At 43.8% G+C, this 19,651-nt stretch overlaps 2 protein-coding genes across 2 annotated transcripts; both read right to left on the reverse strand.

Annotated features, from left to right (window-relative positions):
- Positions 1 to 630: 630 nt before the first annotated feature.
- On the reverse strand, positions 631 to 4,807 carry LOC128302967 (DE-cadherin-like). Its single transcript, XM_053039819.1, has 2 exons — positions 1,078 to 4,807; positions 631 to 650 (listed from the first exon to the last, which is right to left on the reverse strand). Exons 1-2 carry the CDS (start codon positions 4,805 to 4,807, stop codon positions 631 to 633), a joined length of 3,750 nt encoding a protein of 1,249 aa, XP_052895779.1.
- Positions 4,808 to 9,280: 4,473 nt separating this feature from the next.
- LOC128301475 (DE-cadherin) lies at positions 9,281 to 16,886 on the reverse strand. The gene has a single exon (XM_053037978.1). The coding sequence runs from the start codon at positions 16,884 to 16,886 to the stop codon at positions 12,219 to 12,221; it is 4,668 nt and encodes a 1,555-aa protein (XP_052893938.1). The 3' UTR covers positions 9,281 to 12,218.
- Between the last annotated feature and the right edge of the window lie 2,765 nt (positions 16,887 to 19,651).

Raw genomic sequence — 19,651 nt, forward strand, 5'->3', positions numbered from 1 at the left:
TGCTCGAGTGGATGCCACAACTGGCCAACCAAAAACTTACGCCGGGATGTTTTGCCTTGCGGTGCGATGTTGATCTTTCTTTCGTTGCAAACTCAGGTCTCTGGTCAGCAGAAACACTCTTTGTCACACTTTTTATCATTGTTGACTTTAGCAAAGGAAATAGAAACATTTCCCAGTCAACACAGTGGGGATATGTGACGTCTTTACTGGTAAATGTTTTGGATTCGTCAAATGATACATCGTTAGACAAAAAATCTCTACCGGAAGAGCTTGCAAACCTTTACTAAAAGTGCTGTAAGGATATTTTTTTACAAAAAGCGACATGTCCACATGAGATTATGTGAATCAAACTGCTAAATCTTCCACATTATTACATCAGTGATTTTATTTCTTGTGCGTTTGCAATGGGGTCCGCATTAAGCAAATCCGAAGCTAGAGTAGGCACAAGGAAATTTTACTTCCAAATGATTTAGAACTATTCAAACTTTCCTATTAATATATGCTGTTCTCCAGTCCAATTTGATACACCCAAACTTTATACCCAACTGCTTTCATAAGTCAAATTTGACTTTGATAATCTTTTGACATATTTCTCGTGTGGACTAATCTCAGGAGTGCTGGTCCTGGTAACTAACGCTTGACGCAGGTGGCTATTAAAAGGGAGGTATTTTAGAGGTTCATACTGTGATGGGTTATCGAGATCATCTTCCTCATTAATCGTTTCATAAACATGATGGTTGAAGTTGCCCTCACTGTTGGAGGCTTGCGCATAAAGCTCATTGTTAGTATCGAATATGTCTGGATAGATATGAGACAGCTGTTTTGATTCCACTTCTTTGTTTTCGTTAACATTGTTTTGCTTATTAAAGCATATTGCTTCGCCGGTGCGATACGAGTTATTTCGAATAAACATGGTCCAAGCCTTTTTATACACAATCAACATAATAAACACTATTAAAAGCACTGATACTATTAGAACTACTCCTATTTTAGTAGTCAAAATAGTATCTGCTTCTAATCGAGTAGACAAGCTACGTCGACAAAGCAAATCAATATTCTTGGACTTATTCGTCATACTAAGATCGTACGTGCGTTCGTTGATGGTGAGGTTTCTTAGACAGCCGCTGAAACCCTTGTCCTGTGGTACGTACGTCCAGTTGAACAATGATCCGAGGTAGTCCAAATTGACGGCTGCACCTCCTAGCTGAAGCGGAGCGTTTACGTTAAGGAAACGGTTTGGTCCTTTCGGTGCATCCAGACTCATGCACGTGGACAACTTGCAGTTGTCCACGATCATCTCGATCGTTTGAGGCTGCAGTACAATTTCTACGGTGAATGGTTTGCCCTGGGGGAACCGATGGCGATGTTCAATCCGGATAGTACCGCTGCCATAGTCGAGCAGCAATACTGGATGTCCTATGACGAGTTCTAGTGCCAGGAAATCTTGCACGGCCAGACGAGGATTATAGTTAAGCGGTCCAATGTACATCACCAAGCCATCTTCCAGGTGCGGTGACAGCTCTAGACTGATTCGCGTCATGTTACAGGGACTGATCGGTGGATAAAGAGCATACCCACTATCATAGAAACAGATGCCAAGCATCTCGCAACGAGGACCTTCGAAGCCTTCCAGACAGGAACACCGATCGTTTACCAGGAAGCCTCCGTTTAGACATGTCAGCGATGGGGGAGGAACCTCGCATACGCACTCCGCCTGTACGAAGGCATTCACACCCACAAACGAACTGGTGTTATTGTAAACTGCAATTGGGACGTTCGATTTGTAGAGTGTATTCTTGCACGATAGTTCACAGTTGCGACCCTCTTCGATGCACTCGTCGATTCCCACCATTAACACCGACAGTCCTACATCCTCTTCCAGCTGTCGAAGTCGATAGCCGAGCATTCCGTTGAGTCGCTCAGGTGCATAATAAGGACTACCATGGGCTGAAAACCGTACATCCAAGAATGTTCCGTTGGCATTGTCGCGCTTTAGGACAGTGAACACATCCACATTCTCGCGACTCACGTTGAGAGTGTTCGCAATGCTCGCTTGCAGTCGATCTTTCGGCGTAGTGAGTTGGCCTGGTGTACGCGACACGAACTCCTCCGCCGTTACGTTATAGAAACGGATCGATCCACTCTTATCCACTGCTTCCTCGGGGATCTCTTTCACTGTTACTATTACTTTAGCCGTGACGTTGTGGCGCGGAAAGTAGCTCGACTGTTCAATCACATGGAAGTTTAGCTCATACTCTCCACCACGTGTACCTTGTAGCATTGTGATCATGCCTGTGTCCCGATTTAGATCGAAGAAGTCGACCGACTGATGACGAGTAGCATCGTGCCACTGGAACGTTTTGTCCGGTAGATCCCAGTCGTCCGGGTCGTCCACGTATACTCGACCAACCTCCGTATTGGGAGATTCGCCCTTGTAGTTGTAAACGAAGATACGACTTTCACCCGGCCTCATCTCGTTGTCATTTTCATCGCCAATCACTAGCTGCAGTATACTGACGTCGCTCATCGGTTCTTCGCCAGAGTCGCTGATTCTGATCGGTACCCGATACTCTTTCTGCTCCTCTCGATCAAATTCCATCAGCGCATACAGTTCGTCTCCTTGCACTTGGAAACGTTCTTTGATCTCGTATGGCGCGTTTGGATCAATGCTGTAATGGAACGGTGGACCATTTTGTGCCTCGTCTACGTCTTCTGCCGTCAACCTCACTATCATTCCAGGGGAGCGATTCTCTCCCCACACAACTGGCATTGCATTCGATAGATATGGTGCGTTGTCGTTGATATCTTCCAGAAAAATGTTCACAGTAGCCGGCGTTTTCTTTCCTGCGCCATCTTCGTCCGTTGCGGTGATAATAAATTGCCAGCTCTTAAAGCCTTGCGGAGGATCACGGTCAAGCGCCTTTCTTAGCCGCAAACATCCGGTGTCATCGATCTCCAGCAAGTCCTCCTGTTCCTTTACAAACGAAAATCGAATGTGTTGCGGTTCGTCTCGATTCTCGATGTCCGGATCAAATGCCTGTATGGTCATGATGCAGCCAGGAGGAATCGTTTCTTCTTGGATCGTCACATTGCGGAGATCAATGAAGCGTGGAGGATTATCGTTGACATTTTCGATTTTGATAGAGACAGTTGCGTTGTCCTGGAAAATACCATCGTCCGCTTGCACTATCAGCTGGTAGCTACGGATTGTCTCATAGTCCAGGCGGCTGTTTACTGAGATGCGACCTGTATTTTCATCTATCTTGAACGCATCGCCCACATTACCTTCGATAATGCTGTAGGTAATTAGCGAGGCCGTGTCTTGATCTATAGCAGTCACTTCAATCACTACCGTGTTAATGTTCGCATCCTCCGGTACATTTTCTGCCACAAAATGATCTTTTACGAATTTCGGTTGATGATCGTTCTTATCCGAAATCTTAATAATAAAAAGCTGTGAGATACTGTTAGGTTTGCCATTTCTGTATAAAGCCGATGGGGAGTTGTCTTCGGCGATGATCTTTAAATGATAAGAATCGGTTGCTTCTCGGTCAAACTCCACCAGTGAGGTAATATTCCCTGTTTGGTTGTCGATGTGGAACAAGTGCTGATTTTCGTCGTCGAACCGGTACGATACGATGTTGTTGGCAGAGGTTCCATCGAGATCATATGCACGTACCTGCATCACAGCAGTACCGGGTGGTTCGTCTTCGGGGATCGTACCCGACGTAACCTCCATGAATACCGGGATAATATCGTTCTCATCCAACACCTTGATCTTAAGCACAGCTTCTGTGACCAAAACATGCGAATTCTTCACGCTTACTGTCAGAGTATATTCCGTCACAGTTTCATAATCTATCGTCTTTCCTAGCTTGATTGAGGCAGTGTTATTGACCTGTTCCAGTAGGAATGTGTTTTTAGAATTCGTTTGCTCGGCACGGCCTTGAATCAGCTCGAAGATGACTTCCGGTTTTTCCGGAATGTTTGATTCTGCATCGAATTCTGCTAACGATTCGGTGTAATTCTTAAACGTTTCATTCAACACAATCGGCGTAGCTTGTACCTTGGTGAAGTAGGGTGGTAGTTTATTGGACTCCACAACACGGACTTTAACGTCCACTTCCGCATCTTGTACAGCCTCTCCTTGTGGATCCACATTATAAGCTCTCACGCGGATTGCATAGTACTGACCAGGACTCCGATCGACCGATTTTGTTAGAGTGAGCACACCGTTATTCTCGTTTATTTTGAAATAACTACTGTCTGGGTTCTGCTGCACAATTTCGTACTTGATAATGCTGTTATCTCCGTCATCCATATCCGTCGCCGAAATGGTAGCTACCCGCTGGTTTGCTTTCATGTCTTTCGTCACAGACTCTTCATAGCGCACCTTATCGAATACAGGCGGATTGTCGTTGATGTCAAGGATCGTCACTTTGAAAGTGCATACATCGTCCAGCCGAGGTCGCCCGTTATCGGTCGCACGAACCGTAATGTAGATCTCCTTCTCACGAATAGGCTCATCCCGATCGAAGATGTGAGCCGTTGTGATCTCTCCAGTGCTCTTATCAATGCGGAAGCGGGCGCGTTCTCCCGGCGTTGTTACGAAGCTGTACTCGATCGTTTGTCGGGGGTCAGGATCAATGGCGGTTACTCGCAGCACCGGTGTACCCACCGACTGTTCCTCTTTCAACATCGGTTTATAACTGTCACACTCCAGGAATCTCGATTTGCGATTGTCAAGAAGACGGGTTGGTTGAGTTACCGCGCTAGAGTAATCTTTAAAACTGGTTATTTGAGCCATCTCATAGCATACAAAGAATAAACCGACCATTCGATATTTACCAAAACTAGAATTGTAGAATCCTTGGAATGTAGAGTAAGGTCTTTCGCCAACGGATATATTATTATCGCTTTCCGCCTCTGCTGCATGTACAACGTTGTTCCAATATAAAGCCACCCAAAGCAATGCGAATGGAGCCACTAACCCACACATACTTTTCACATATGCATATGCAGCTTCTAGTTTACAGCTTAGAATTCTCCAACAATAGGATATTGCTGAAAGAAACGTAGAAACCGATTCCCTTATGATGATTTTGTCCGTTCCACTTAATACAAACGACATGAAAGTTCACTTCATCTTACGGATGGTGTAGACTTTGGCACACGCGAGTTAGTTCAACGTGCTGTTATTAGATGAGTAGAGATCTACGTTGGTTGGATACTGTAATGAAACACCATTACAATAATTATGCCTCTACAAGAATATCTTATAGGCCTTTTTGATCAAAACCTACATTTTTAACGTAGAAAAACGGTAAATGTGCTGAGCCGACAGGCAGCTGCTTTGCTGGGTAGTCTTACACTAACTAACTTCAATCTTAATTTCACATCGAAGTGATAAAATTTCCAGACATAGTCATATTTTGATTATGTATATTTACTTTCTGGTATATAAATCGGAATTGCGGACTAAGGGAGAAATGACTAATGAGCAAACAAATGATTCAGACTCTAGATTCTTATAATTCACAATTAGAGAGAAAATTCCGTTGCTTTACTAATATTCTACCCTTCCAGACCTTTAGACTTCCGTGTGATGTGGTTAACAAATAACTTGTGCCATGACGTGGCGGTGGAGGGGTCAACCCGTCAGCGACAAATATTGAATCAACCATTGTCTATATTTAAATTACGGCTCTGCAGTGTATATGTGACCAGAAATTTGCGTTTTCGTATCAATAGACAAAAAGTTGGTACTCCAAACGCACACCTTGGAATTCTTTGAAAAACAATACCAAATTTGGTGCACGGTTGTGTCCTCTAGCCTTCGGAACCTCCAAGGAGATGAGCACTACGTGTTCCAGCAGGACGGTATACCAGTATTAACGGGAATTGGGTTCAACGTTGGTTTCGGAACCGACGTTTTGGACACAACTCTGTGAACTCCACAAGCTTCTCGGATTTGAACTCTATCGACTATTCGTTTGGTCCCGCATGATGAATATAAAGACATCGAACTGGACCAGTTCAAGAGGGTAATTCTCAAATCTCGGACAAAATTCCCAGGTGCGCATGATGCTGACTCAAGCACCATGTGAAACTCGTGAATAATAACGTTGTGTTAGATTTTTTCTAAAGATATGTTGCAAACGTTCTATGAAAACATAGCTTTCAATAGCAAAACCTAGGAACAAAAATATCGTTAACATTAATCGTATTTTGAAACAGTATTTGAACTTATTGATCACCGTGGTGTAAGTATAACGCATGATTCCAAAGGTACTGGAAAATTACGGTCCATATCAACGAACAAACGTTGATCGCACGAAGGTAAAGTATAACGCCTAGCAGCTCTACATCGTCACCAGCTATGTGGCTCCACTTTTTCCAACGCGGACGTAACGTGTGGCTAGGAGAATGAGGTCATACACTACAGCGGTTGTGTTGCAGTAACCTGGAAAGCTCCGAGCATAATAGCCGGACATAGCAATAGCGGCGCACCGACGAATGGAGGCGTAAAAGAGCCGCAGCAGAATTGCCGATCGTATTATTGGGCGCGAGCGGCACAAAACGTTCGTCTCAAAACACAAGAGGCAAAATGCTTTGTGAACTATGCGCAAATACGCTTCATTCGGCATTGAGCGCTCTAGTGTTGGTGATATATAGCGTATGGTGGAGCATCGTTGGAGGTAATCGTTTCTATTTCACGATCTCCAAGAGCACTATTGGTAGCACTGTTGGTACAAATATTGAATTGCTAGAAACATTAGCAAGAGACGGAAAAGAAACGATTCGTTACCGAAGAAGTCATGTTATTACAGCATTAGAGCAAGTGTTTTATTAAAGTTAAAGTCGCATAAACTTGTCTGATCTACAATAAAATACTTCCACACATATAGATTGATCAGTTGTTGTCTTTCTTCTATCATCGGTTTATACAGGGTTTTCGGGGATTATATTGACAAGTCCAGCGAGATGTTGTTTTGTTCGGGCATATAAAAGACTTAATCGGTAAGTTATTGAATTGTACAGAAGATGGCGTTGTTATGTGCGGAATGAACTACTGTGCAATCGTCGAATGATGTTGATGGCAACACTGCTGCTGCCAAAGTGCACAGCGAATAGCAACGCAGCTACTGTCAAATCCATAGTAACCGCGTTGCCAGGAACAACATTCCACCGTTACTCAATAGTTCTGCCGTAGTTCGCCAGCGTCATCTTCTGTGCATTTCAATAACTTGCCAAAGAAGTCAAATATACGCCCGAACAAAACAACCCTACACTACACTGATCCCATCCTACAGAAACGCACTGCATATAGCTTTACCTTTCGGAATCTCATCCAAACGTACCCATATAACAAGGAATTAGTCGTTGAAGTGTGAACAAGGTTTTAACAGCCCAAAGGCAAATACATGTGATGAAGTCGATGAGCTCTTGTTAGTAGATGCAGCGGTTTCTACATCCATGGAAACTGTGTTCAAGGTAAAGTGCTCCCTAAGAATGCCATATTTGAACATTCTTAGCAGTTGAAACCCCCTGTAAATGAAGTAAGGCAAAGGAACGTACCTTATGTATCTGCAGCATCCGGTGGGAATGCTTCTCTGGTCCAACGTGTGAAGTCGACGTTGATGACACATTATGATAACACCGTTGACAAACGATGCACGATCGTAACCGGTCACATGGCGCCGTCGTAATAACCGTGAGTTGGGATTCTACACCGAACCTTTCGAACAAATCATCACACACCATGGCAAGAGCTTGAACTCACTTGCGATGCTTTCATTCTCAATCGTAACCACCGCAAGCTGATCCGTGATCTTCTGAATCTCACACACACGCGCACACACGCACACATACACTCGCTTTGGCAGCTTGGTGAATCATGGTTTTCAAATGCAACCAACATCGGCATCGTCACGAATTAACGGTGTCTTCTGAGTTAGTGTTCCTGTTGTAGTCTTTCCACTAGCGCAACCGACTCTCTGAAGTAACCTGTATCGTGTTTACGCTCACCGAGCAAACTTCATCCAAAAAATGTTATTTCGTTTGGGTGCATAAGCAATAGAGATTGCACCAAAGCATTCCCAGATGTGAGATGAGAAGAGTCACCGTTAGATTGATCGCGTTGTTAATGCAGCAGCCGGGCCCGGTGTATAAAGGGGTTTCGGAATCTGGAAAGTGGAAAAAAATTTGAAAAGCATTAAAACGATCCGTGTCACCGGGGCCGTTAGGATGCCCGAATTACTGTACCAGAAATTCTCTTCTTTAAAACCTCCCGCCGATCGGTGTTGAAAGACAGGTTCCAATGTTCTGTTTTTTTTTTTTGGGTTTGGAGGTTGAACGTGTCTAGAAGCAGGAACATAACGAGCAGTAACAAAGCCACCGAAGACTTCATCGATCGTCCGTCCCTTCCCTTGTCGAGTGCACTTGAACACGTCAACACACAAGCTGCTTCGCGTCTAGTTTCAGTTTCAGTTACGGGAACTTACGGCATCATAACCTTTTGAAGAAGTGGATCAATTTCAGTTTCTTTCATCCGTCCATCAAGCGTTTTTTGTTTGTTGTGGTGGTTTTGTTCTTTCCTTCTGGATGGAGTTGGACCAGTTGCATTTTTAAGGCAACCGGTGCGGGCATTGTATAATTCCTGTGGATACCGATTAAAGGAAAGTAATTCGCCGGGTAGGTTTTCTAGTAAAACAAGAAAGGATCAATGACTCAATCTTCTAAGATTATTAATCGAACACCATGAAACAAGGTTGCCAATTGAGTGTCTGCAACGAAAATCAGTCGTCAATCGATGTAATCGTAGTAAACATATTGAGATCGTTACACTAAAGGGAAGGACAGAACAGATATGATATATAGGATGACCCAGAAAGTAAAGTCACGATAAAAAAATTAAAAAAAAAACAGCTGCAGAGAGACACTTCACTTTCTTTTTTTCTACTGCTTGAAGATCTTTAGATGATTTCTTGAAATAGAGCACAATTGGGGCACAATGCTCTTTCGATTTTCAGTGGAAATTCCTCGCATTTTCTGTGGAAAAATATAATTCCGATGCAAAAACTTATCGTTTCTAATGTAAACATCGTCATCCGTTTGCATATAGTCTCATATAGAGATCATGCTTATACTTTCTGGAACACCCTATATCTGTTGATCTGATATCGACCCAAAGATGAATAATTTGCATTGCTCTGGACTGTTTTACCTCGTACAGACACATAATTTCTCAATTACAGTAAACAAAATTACAAACTGCCGCTATTATTAAAATACAATATTTCATTTTATGCAATATTTCCGTTCCAACGTAGTTCAGTTAAAGTTCAGAGATACATTCGTACACGGTTTCCTAACCTGGTGGAAGCGATATTAGTAGACTGCCCGGTGGTTGCATTCATCACTTGCAACACTTGCTATTACCCTCATATGCACGTTACATACTACCTAACAACGGGCAAGAAGCAAAGACGTACAACATACAACACAACCCCCTACGTTCGAGATGATTTAGTGAACTTTATTGTAGAAAAAAAACGAAAAATTATATCTTTAAAACTATAACTGTTCCCGGCAGCAGAGATGGGTTGGTTGGTTGATTCGAAACAAACAAATAAAAGAGATTCAAAATGTCTGGCCCAAAGTTCACAACGGAGCAGCACACAAAAACGGAGCGCACCGGGTGGGGGATTGATATACTGAACGGTAATCGATACTTATGAATGAGAGTGAAAAATGCATTGGAATGTTGGGGGAGCGGGAGGGCAGTTTAGGAAAGAATTTTGCGGCAGTCTATACAATTTGTTGGGTCCTGTGATTTTTGATGAGGAGAAAATGTTTTAAACAATTATTTGCGAAATAATGTTAAACAAAATCCTCAATTCTGACCCTTTGCTTCCGTCACGATGTGTCTTTTCTACGCATTTAAAACCAGTGTGCTGTACATTCGACCCTAAACGGTGTGTTGTGTTTGTTTGTATGTTTTTTGTTCGTTTGCTACTATCGAATGCACTTAAAAGTATATGGTTTGTCCCTTTTTTTTGAAATAGTACGATGCTCGTAGATTGGAGAAGGGAAAAAGTGATTAAAATCTTCAACTGTACATACACGTAAAAAGTGGACAATGGAAAGCACACACTTACCTCGGAACTTCCCTTTCGTTGGAGAACTACCACATGTCTTTCATACCTAGTTTATACAACCTACGAGTTCCGCTTGGTTCGCACCTCTCAAATATGCTATCACTTCCTTAAGCGCTGCCGCCGTTATACGATTTCATCTAGCTAATAAATACACAAAAAAAATATATACGACTTCGGTCTTTCAGCAGCTGCAACCAACCACCAGCTTCGGGTGGACATTTTGCAAAAGCAAAACGGCACACCGCATCTGGGTGGATGTATAATAAGGCATCGTGTTTTCGTTTTTTTCCTATTTTACATTTCTAAGGCGCGGCAATCGAACGATCGGTAATGACGATCGATCGACGGTAAATATGCGTAACAATCATATTTACTACTACTCCAAGTACACTATAGGACGATCGAGGTGTGAACGTTTTAGTTTTCCTCGCGATATTTGTGTGTCTTCAGTTGCGTGATGCGTTCAACTGAAATAACACTATATTCGTCTTCGGCTCTATCTAAACTTAGCGCGGCTATTACACTTTAATGGAACTACATCGGCTTCACCCTAAATGCTGTTGTTGTCTATTGATTATTCCCTATATATATATATATATTTCTAGAGTAAACGTTCGTGCAGTGACCACAGCATAGCGGTTTCTAATCAATTCAATTACATTACACAGTTCAATAGCACATAGGAAAAATGGTTTGATTTTTTTTTCTCTACAAAAGTCTCGTTTTTTGTTTGTTTGTTTGCTGCAATCGGCTTTAATCTAAACTTTCTTCGCTTCACGTTACCTCCAAATTCCCCGCCTTGACTTATGTATCCTAAAAATTAATAACGCAATAGCAATAATCTTAAACAAAAATTGATTTGGATAACGAAAACCGAAAATGAACGATAGAAAATGGAAAACAAACCCACGTTCAATGAATCCTTTTTCCTATCGTGTCACATTTTCTGTACTTGTTGGGGTTTTTTTTGGAGTCCTGAACCATAATTCTAGCTGTTGAATTTCATTCTACGCGGCTTGCTCGGAACCGCCTAGCGCGTCTAATACTAGAAAAATATTTTTTTAAAAAACACAATATAAGCACACCTCTTCTTTGTGGACGATGATGTCGGGGATCACACATTTACGAGCCGGTGAGGGCACTTCGCACATGAGTCATCACGCGGGCCCCTCCCGTTCTAGAAGCGACCGGCAGACCGGGCTTGAGGTTAGTGAAACCTTCCAAAAGGAATAGAAGGACCACAACCAATAAACCAAGAAATACTCCGAAGAGAAAGGGACAGCGTGTGCTTTTTGGATGTTCCAGTTGGCGGTTTACACTATTAATCACCCACGCATAGTTCGGGCGAAGCATTGGAAGCCTTCTACATGATACATGCACAGAATTACAGCTGACTCATGAAGCTTGACATTTGACTCGTCTGGGGCATTAATGGAAAAATCCTATACACTAGCGCGTGAGGAGTACGGCAACAGGGCTTCGTAATAAATGGCAGTTTGATGGAACTGTATACGCACAAATGCGAGAATGACTCAATCGATGGAACAACTTTTTAATCGTTTCAAGCCTAAATAAATATTTTGCCAGTATTTCTAAACATACCAGATTGCAAGGAATGTTGACTCGTGCGATTGGTAAAACGTTTGAGACTCGTAGGAACATGTATGATGTGTCTAAAATTGTGCATATATCCTTCCAAAGAAAGAGGTGTATCATTTCTTCAAGAAACAGAACCACATTCGGCTCCCGGTGTGGTGACGTTAGCATTAGCTGCACTTTAGAATACTCATGTTTGTCCTAAAGAAGGTCCTTTGTCCTAGTCGATTGTTCTCCTCGTTACGGAAATTATGAGATACGGTGGTTCAGAGCTACTGAACGGAAGATCATCACAAAATAGAGAAAACAAGATCGTCTATCGCCCAGTTTGATTAAGAAAAGTACCACAAGCTCATACATACGGCCTTGCATCCCTTTGCTATCGCGTTCATTCGATTTCTCACGGCGAGACTTGCATATCCTTATTTTCTCTATCACACACGTTCACCCCGTGCGTTCGTCTCATATCCTCCAGCCCTCGTCGTCATCCACGTTCGAATCGGTGTCGGAGGGCTCTTCACCGTACATGTCGGCCAGCTTTCGGAACCGCGGTCCAAAGTTAGATAGATAGTTGAATTTCAAGTCACCCTCGTCGGTACAGGAGGCCAGACTCGACAGCGAGCCTGTACTATTACCATCGCCCTCGTAAGCATAATGGCGCACGTCGTCGATCGGGTACGCGTCCGCATCTTTGTCGCATGCGTCCTTCTTGTCGGTGAGGAAGGCGCCAATGTCGGGCACCTCGGTCGTTGCCTCCTTCTGTCGCAACTCACTGCCGTACGGTTTGTCGAGATAAATCGGAGGTGCCTGCAGCACGGTGAGATCATATTCAGCGTCTCGTTCACCACCGCCCTCTTCCTCGTAGTTGATTATCGTCTCCCGAATGTCGTCCATGTCCTTCTCGTGCCAACCGTCCTGGTGTTTCTTGTGGACGACTACCGCAAGCAGCAATATCAGCAGCAACACGATGCAGGCAATGATCGCGATCAGGAAGTAAGAATCGATGCCGAACGATACGGCCACTGCAACGGAACGTTGACAGCCTGGATCGGCATTTTTCGATAGACTCGGCAGTCCAAGATCGTACGTGCGTTCGTTGATGGTGAGGTTTCTTAGACAGCCGCTGAAACCCTTGTCCTGTGGTACGTACGTCCAGTTGAACAATGATCCGAGGTAGTCCAAATTGACGGCTGCACCTCCTAGCTGAAGCGGAGCGTTTACGTTCAAGAAACGGTTTGGTCCTTTCGGTGCATCCAGACTCATGCACGTGGACAACTTGCAGTTGTCCACGATCATCTCGATCGTTTGAGGCTGCAGTACGATTTCTACGGTGAATGGTTTGCCCTGGGGGAACCGATGGCGATGTTCGATCCGGATAGTACCGCTGCCATAATCGAGCAGTAATACTGGAAGTCCTTTGACGAGTTCTAGTGCCAGGAAATCTTGCACAGCCAGACGAGGATTATAGTTAAGCGGTCCAATGTACATCACCAAGCCATCTTCCAGGTGCGGTGACAGCTCTAGACTGATTCGCGTCATGTTACAGGGACTGATCGGTGGATAAAGAGCATACCCACTACCATAGAAACCGATGCTAAGCATCTCGCAATGAGGACCTTCGAAGCCTTCCAGACAGGAACACCGATCGTTTACCAGGAAGCCTCCGTTTAGACATGTCAGTGATGGGGGAGGAACCTCGCATACGCACTCCGCCTGTACGAAGGCATTCACACCCACAAATGAACTGGTGTTAGTGTAAACTGCGATCGGGACGTTCGATTTGTAGAGTGTATTCTTGCACGATAGTTCACAGTTGCGACCCTCTTCGATGCACTCGTCGATTCCCACCATTAACACCGACAGCCCTACGTCCTCTTCCAGCTGTCGAAGTCGATAGCCGAGCATTCCGTTGAGTCGCTCAGGTGCATAATAAGGACTACCATGGGCTGAAAACCGTACATCCAAGAATGTTCCGTTGGCATTGTCGCGCTTTAGGACAGTGAACACATCCACATTCTCGCGACTCACGTTGAGAGTGTTCGCAATGCTCGCTTGCAGTCGATCTTTCGGCGTAGTGAGTTGGCCTGGTGTACGCGACACGAACTCCTCCGCCGTTACGTTATAGAAACGGATCGATCCACTCTTATCCACTGCTTCCTCGGGGATCTCTTTCACTGTTACTATTACTTTAGCCGTGACGTTGTGGCGCGGAAAGTAGCTCGACTGTTCAATCACATGGAAGTTTAGCTCATACTCTCCACCACGTGTACCTTGTAGCATTGTGATCATGCCTGTGTCCCGATTTAGATCGAAGAAGTCGACCGACTGATGACGAGTAGCATCGTCCCACTGGAACGTTTTGTCCGGTAGATCCCAGTCGTCCGGGTCGTCCACGTATACTCGACCAACCTCCGTATTGGGAGATTCGCCCTTGTAGTTGTAAACGAAGATACGACTTTCACCCGGCCTCATCTCGTTGTCATTTTCATCGCCAATCACTAGCTGCAGTATACTGACGTCGCTCATCGGTTCTTCGCCAGAGTCGCTGATTCTGATCGGTACCCGATACTCTTTCTGCTCCTCTCGATCAAATTCCATCAGCGCATACAGTTCGTCTCCTTGCACTTGGAAACGTTCTTTGATCTCGTATGGCGCGTTTGGATCAATGCTGTAATGGAACGGTGGACCATTTTGTGCCTCGTCTACGTCTTCTGCCGTCAACCTCACTATCATTCCAGGGGAGCGATTCTCTCCCCACACAACTGGCATTGCATTCGATAGATATGGTGCGTTGTCGTTGATATCTTCCAGAAAAATGTTCACAGTAGCCGGCGTTTTCTTTCCTGCGCCATCTTCATCCGTTGCGGTGATAATAAATTGCCAGCTCTTAAAGCCTTGCGGAGGATCACGGTCAAGCGCCTTTCTTAGCCGCAAACATCCGGTGTCATCGATCTCCAGCAAGTCCTCCTGTTCCTTTACAAACGAAAATCGAATGTGTTGCGGTTCGTCTCGATTCTCGATGTCCGGATCAAATGCCTGTATGGTCATGATGCACCCAGGAGGAATCGTTTCTTCTTGGATCGTCACATTGCGAAGATCAATGAAGCGTGGAGGATTATCGTTGACATTTTCGATTTTGATAGAGACAGTTGCGTTGTCCTGGAAAATACCATCGTCCGCTTGCACTATCAGCTGGTAGCTACGGATTGTCTCATAGTCCAGGCGGCTGTTCACTGAGATGCGACCTGTATTTTCATCTATCTTGAACGCATCGCCCACATTACCTTCGATAATGCTGTAGGTAATTAGCGAGGCCGTGTCTTGATCTATAGCAGTCACTTCAATCACTACCGTGTTAATGTTCGCATCCTCCGGTACATTTTCTGCCACAAAATGATCTTTTACGAATTTCGGTTGATGATCGTTCTTATCCGAAATCTTAATAATAAAAAGCTGTGAGATACTGTTCGGTTTGCCATTTCTGTATAAAGCCGATGGGGAGTTGTCTTCGGCGATGATCTTTAAATGATAAGAATCGGTTGCTTCTCGGTCAAACTCCACCAGTGAGGTAATGTTCCCTGTTCGGCTGTCGATGTGGAACAAATGCTGATTTTCGTCGTCGAACCGGTACGATACGATGTTGTTGGCAGAGGTTCCATCGAGATCATATGCACGTACCTGCATCACAGCAGTACCGGGTGGTTCGTCTTCGGGGATCGTACCCGACGTAACCTCCGTGAATACTGGGATAATATCGTTCTCATCCAACACCTTGATCTTAAGCACAGCTTCTGCGACCAGATCATGCGAATTCTTCACGCTCACTGTCAGAGTGTACTCCGTCACAGTTTCATAATCCAACGTCTTTCCTAGCTTGATTGAGGCAGTGTTATTGACCTGTTCCAGTAGGAATGTGTTTTTAGAATTCGTTTGCTCGGCACGGCCTTGAATCAGCTCGAAGATGACTTCCGGTTTTTCCGGAATGTTTGATTCTGCATCGAATTCTGCTAACGATTCGGTGTAATTCTTAAACGTTTCATTCAACACAATCGGCGTAGCTTGTACCTTGGTGAAGTAGGGTGGTAGTTTATTGGACTCCACAACACGGACTTTAACGTCCACTTCCGCATCTTGTACAGCCTCTCCTTGTGGATCCACATTATAAGCTCTCACGCGGATTGCATAGTACTGACCAGGACTCCGATCGACCGATTTTGTTAGAGTGAGCACACCGTTATTCTCGTTTATTTTGAAATAACTGCTGTCTGGATTCTGCTGCACGATTTCGTACTTGATAATGCTGTTGTCTCCGTCATCCATATCCGTCGCCGAAATGGTAGCTACCCGTTGGTTTGCTTTCATGTCTTTCGTCACAGACTCTTCATAGCGCACCTTATCGAATACAGGCGGATTGTCGTTGATGTCAAGGATCGTCACTTTGAAAGTGCATACATCGTCCAGCCGAGGTCGCCCGTTATCGGTCGCACGAACCGTAATGTAGATCTCCTTCTCACGAATAGGCTCATCCCGATCGAAGATGTGAGCCGTTGTGATCTCTCCAGTGCTCTTATCAATGCGGAAGCGGGCGCGTTCTCCCGGCGTTGTTACGAAGCTGTACTCGATCGTTTGTCGGGGGTCAGGATCAGTGGCGGTTACTCGCAGCACCGGTGTACCCACCGACTGTTCCTCTTTCAACATCGGTTTGTAACTGTCACACTCTAGGAAGCTCGGTTTGCGATTGTCACGCAATTCTGGCACCACATACGACTCTCTAGATGAGCCACTATTGCTAATGCCAATGTTGCTGTTAACGGTGCCACTAACGCCGCCCGTATAATCATTCGCGCTGAGGGTATTGCCAGTATCGTACAGTGTACTGAACGCATTCCGTTTTCGTCGCTGTCCTCCGGTAAACAGCTCTCGATGGTAGTCGTACAGTTTACTCACGCCACCTGATAATCGATCATCTTGCACGAAATTTCTGCTCTGTTTTTGTGATGCTTGGTCACTTCTAAGACTACTATCAATTGCTGTCACTATCGCGGGTATGTAACTGTACCAGCATATAGCTAATACGAATAGAGTAAATAGCGCCATTGGTTGGCGCATTTTTCTGCCTCTTCTTAACATGGCATGTGCCTTTAAAATATGTGTTCGCGAACGGCTCCTTCGGTGGAGCACGTCCAACAATCTCTCGTACTGTAAGTCTCTCGTGTTACGTGATAGTAGCGTTGTTCCCAAGCTGAATGGCGATAGCGTACGTTACAAATAGCCGCCACTATGAACCGTTCTCCAACGTGCGACAAACCGATGTTTTATTATTTAAAATTGTGAGCAATACTGCAGCTTTCATTTGAGATTCGCTTCTTGGATCCTCTTTTCGATTACGGTTTGCTACATATGTACGCCTCGTCAGATAAAAAAGCTGGGGATAGTATTTTCCCCCATTAGACGACCAGTGTTGTAGACGACAATCTGCTAACGTGCATCTGCAAAAAAACGATGGGAAAAAAGAACGACGATAAGTTCAATGAAAAAGTAAGACTCACAACAACTGATCTGAGTTCAAATCTTGATCGTGCCCCCTACAGAAGACTATTTCGCAAAGGGTATTTCAAATGACAGATCAAAAATCAACCATTCGGTGCGGCTGGCCGGGGACTGATAACGTTGATGCAACCAAATAGAAAGCAGAAGAACGTAAGAATAAGTGTATTGATAATAACGTGCGCGATCACGCATCATCAGTGTAGTGTTATGAAATTGTTTTAATGAGGTTTATAAAGGATGATTGTGAGAGCATACACAACAACACTAAAGCTACGGTTTAATGACCATCTTATCGGTCGCGACACGGAACATTATTTTATTCAACGTTTATATTACTGCGGAATGGTTTGAATTCTAAGATTAACAGAAGATTCATAGTTTGCTTCCTTGTATCACACACAGACAAACAAATACATAATATGTACTTTGCTTGTGCTTAGAAAACATTAACTTAACGAAATAATAACGAAAATAATTGGTTGAAAATAATGACAGTAGTTTTATGAAGAATGCAGTTGCTTTTTATGCTATGCGACAACATCCGTATATTAACGTCACTGAGGGTTGAGGGTAATGTAGTTATTACTATAAGAAGTCATTTATTGGCATAAATTTATGAGGCTCATTATTTCTCCAATTATTTTCTTGCAATAAAATACACCGCAGGAATGCAAAACATCCTGCAACGCTACGTCTATTGAAGCCACTTAGGGGAAAACACCATTTTACGATCAGTTCAATAACAAGCGGCTTGCCAAATCGAACGCTGCACAGTAAATGAACAGTACCAGATGCATACCATTCCCAACATGTTCGTTGATTGGTTGTATCTTCTAAGAAACCGAAGGAATAAACAACAAACAAGACCGCCACCCAACTGACCAACACACGATCGCTTGGTGCAACATCGTTAAAGCGATTTAACGGCCTGTTTGGCTGTAAACAGTGCGATATTCTGCAGCTTCATACCAATTTCGGTACTTTTCATCTGTGAGGGAAGCTATTTCGTTATTCCCCATTTCCATACACTTACGGTAAGCTTAGTGTTGGAATAACAAAATGACAATCATTACTATTTATTGCTTTATATAATGAGCTACACTCGTCCTCGTAAGTGGAATTACAAGTTTTTAATAACTCAAAACGGGCAGCCGCCCGTTGGCATGATGGTAGCGGTGCCGGTCTTTACACGAACGAACTGGACCAAATCCCCCGTAGCAAAGGGCTATCCGACTACGTGGTAAAATAAGCTTAGCAGGCTAGAAATAGCAGGCATGACCTAGTAGGTCGTTACGCCAAAAAGAAAAAAAAGAGAAGAAAACAGAGATGGAGAATAACTCAATAAACCTATCCCTAATTAGAAGCTAATCAAAGCTCAGTTAAGATTACTGGTTTATGATAACATTCGTCTTACCTTAACAATTTCAATTGAAAAATTGTGATTTATTATTGTGTTAATTCAATAGTTTGGTTTTTTCAGATGCTGTACACATTGATGGACTATAACCAAACAAAGTTTGCATAAAATCCGGAGACTTCAACAGCAAAAGCAACGAACGTCCTGTTACAGTTCGAATAGAAATATCCAAACACGTGGCAACCGTGTCTCTTTTATGATTAAAAAGGAATTATTAGACGTCCCAATTGAGCAGTGACTGGTTGTATAGAAGTATGCCAAAATACCAACATGTGAAAATGGCGGGAACGGTGATATAGCTAAATTCGGTGGAGGAAAATCCTCCCATCAAGATGTGTACGAAAAAGGGTGACGGTCTGTACTAACTTTTGAGCCATCACAATCCCAAATGACACCTACAGTGATCATATTGAATTAAATAATACCTCGACCTATCTCCAAAACTTCGGAACGCTCCAGACATTGCCTCAAGCAATCTGGTAGAAATGGAAGACAATTTTAAAAGCCAGTAGAACAAGGTCCAAAAGCCCCGAAAACATGCCACAAGATAAGTTAACCCTCTAGATGATTATTAACGAGTATTTTGAAAGAAAATTAATTTAATATCTAATATATTAACAACTTGCAGTAAACATGATCTCAAAAACATGTTCAATATTGGTAACATTGTTATGCTTGGAAAGTACTTGGTAAAAATTTGGAAACAGTGTGTGACATATAAACCAAAACATGCCACACATCCATGCACTGAACTCGGTTCGAAACCTTCGTAAGTGCTGTTGAAATCTAACGTTTAGCCCTACTTCCGGCCTTAACAACAACGCAGAAGAGACACAAATCGTGTGCACCATGGAAATTGGAGCACCAGCGTACGATCGTACGGGGAGAAAACATTCTTCGCCTCTTCCGGTGTGTGAAGATCATACGA

Source organism: Anopheles moucheti, chromosome 3, assembly GCF_943734755.1.
Source record: "Anopheles moucheti chromosome 3, idAnoMoucSN_F20_07, whole genome shotgun sequence".
Taxonomy (NCBI): Eukaryota; Metazoa; Arthropoda; class Insecta; order Diptera; family Culicidae; genus Anopheles; species Anopheles moucheti.

Excerpts from the sequence above, each read along its gene's own strand:
- LOC128302967 (XM_053039819.1), bottom strand. The coding sequence starts at position 4,807 with ATGGCTCAAATAACCAGTTTTAAAGATTACTCTAGCGCGGTAACTCAA. Across the intron at positions 651-1,077 it reads CGAACGCACGTACGATCTTA|CCACCTGCGTCAAGCGTTAG; the intron begins GTATGACGAATA and ends CCCTTTTAATAG.
- LOC128301475 (XM_053037978.1), bottom strand. The coding sequence starts at position 16,886 with ATGTTAAGAAGAGGCAGAAAAATGCGCCAACCAATGGCGCTATTTACT.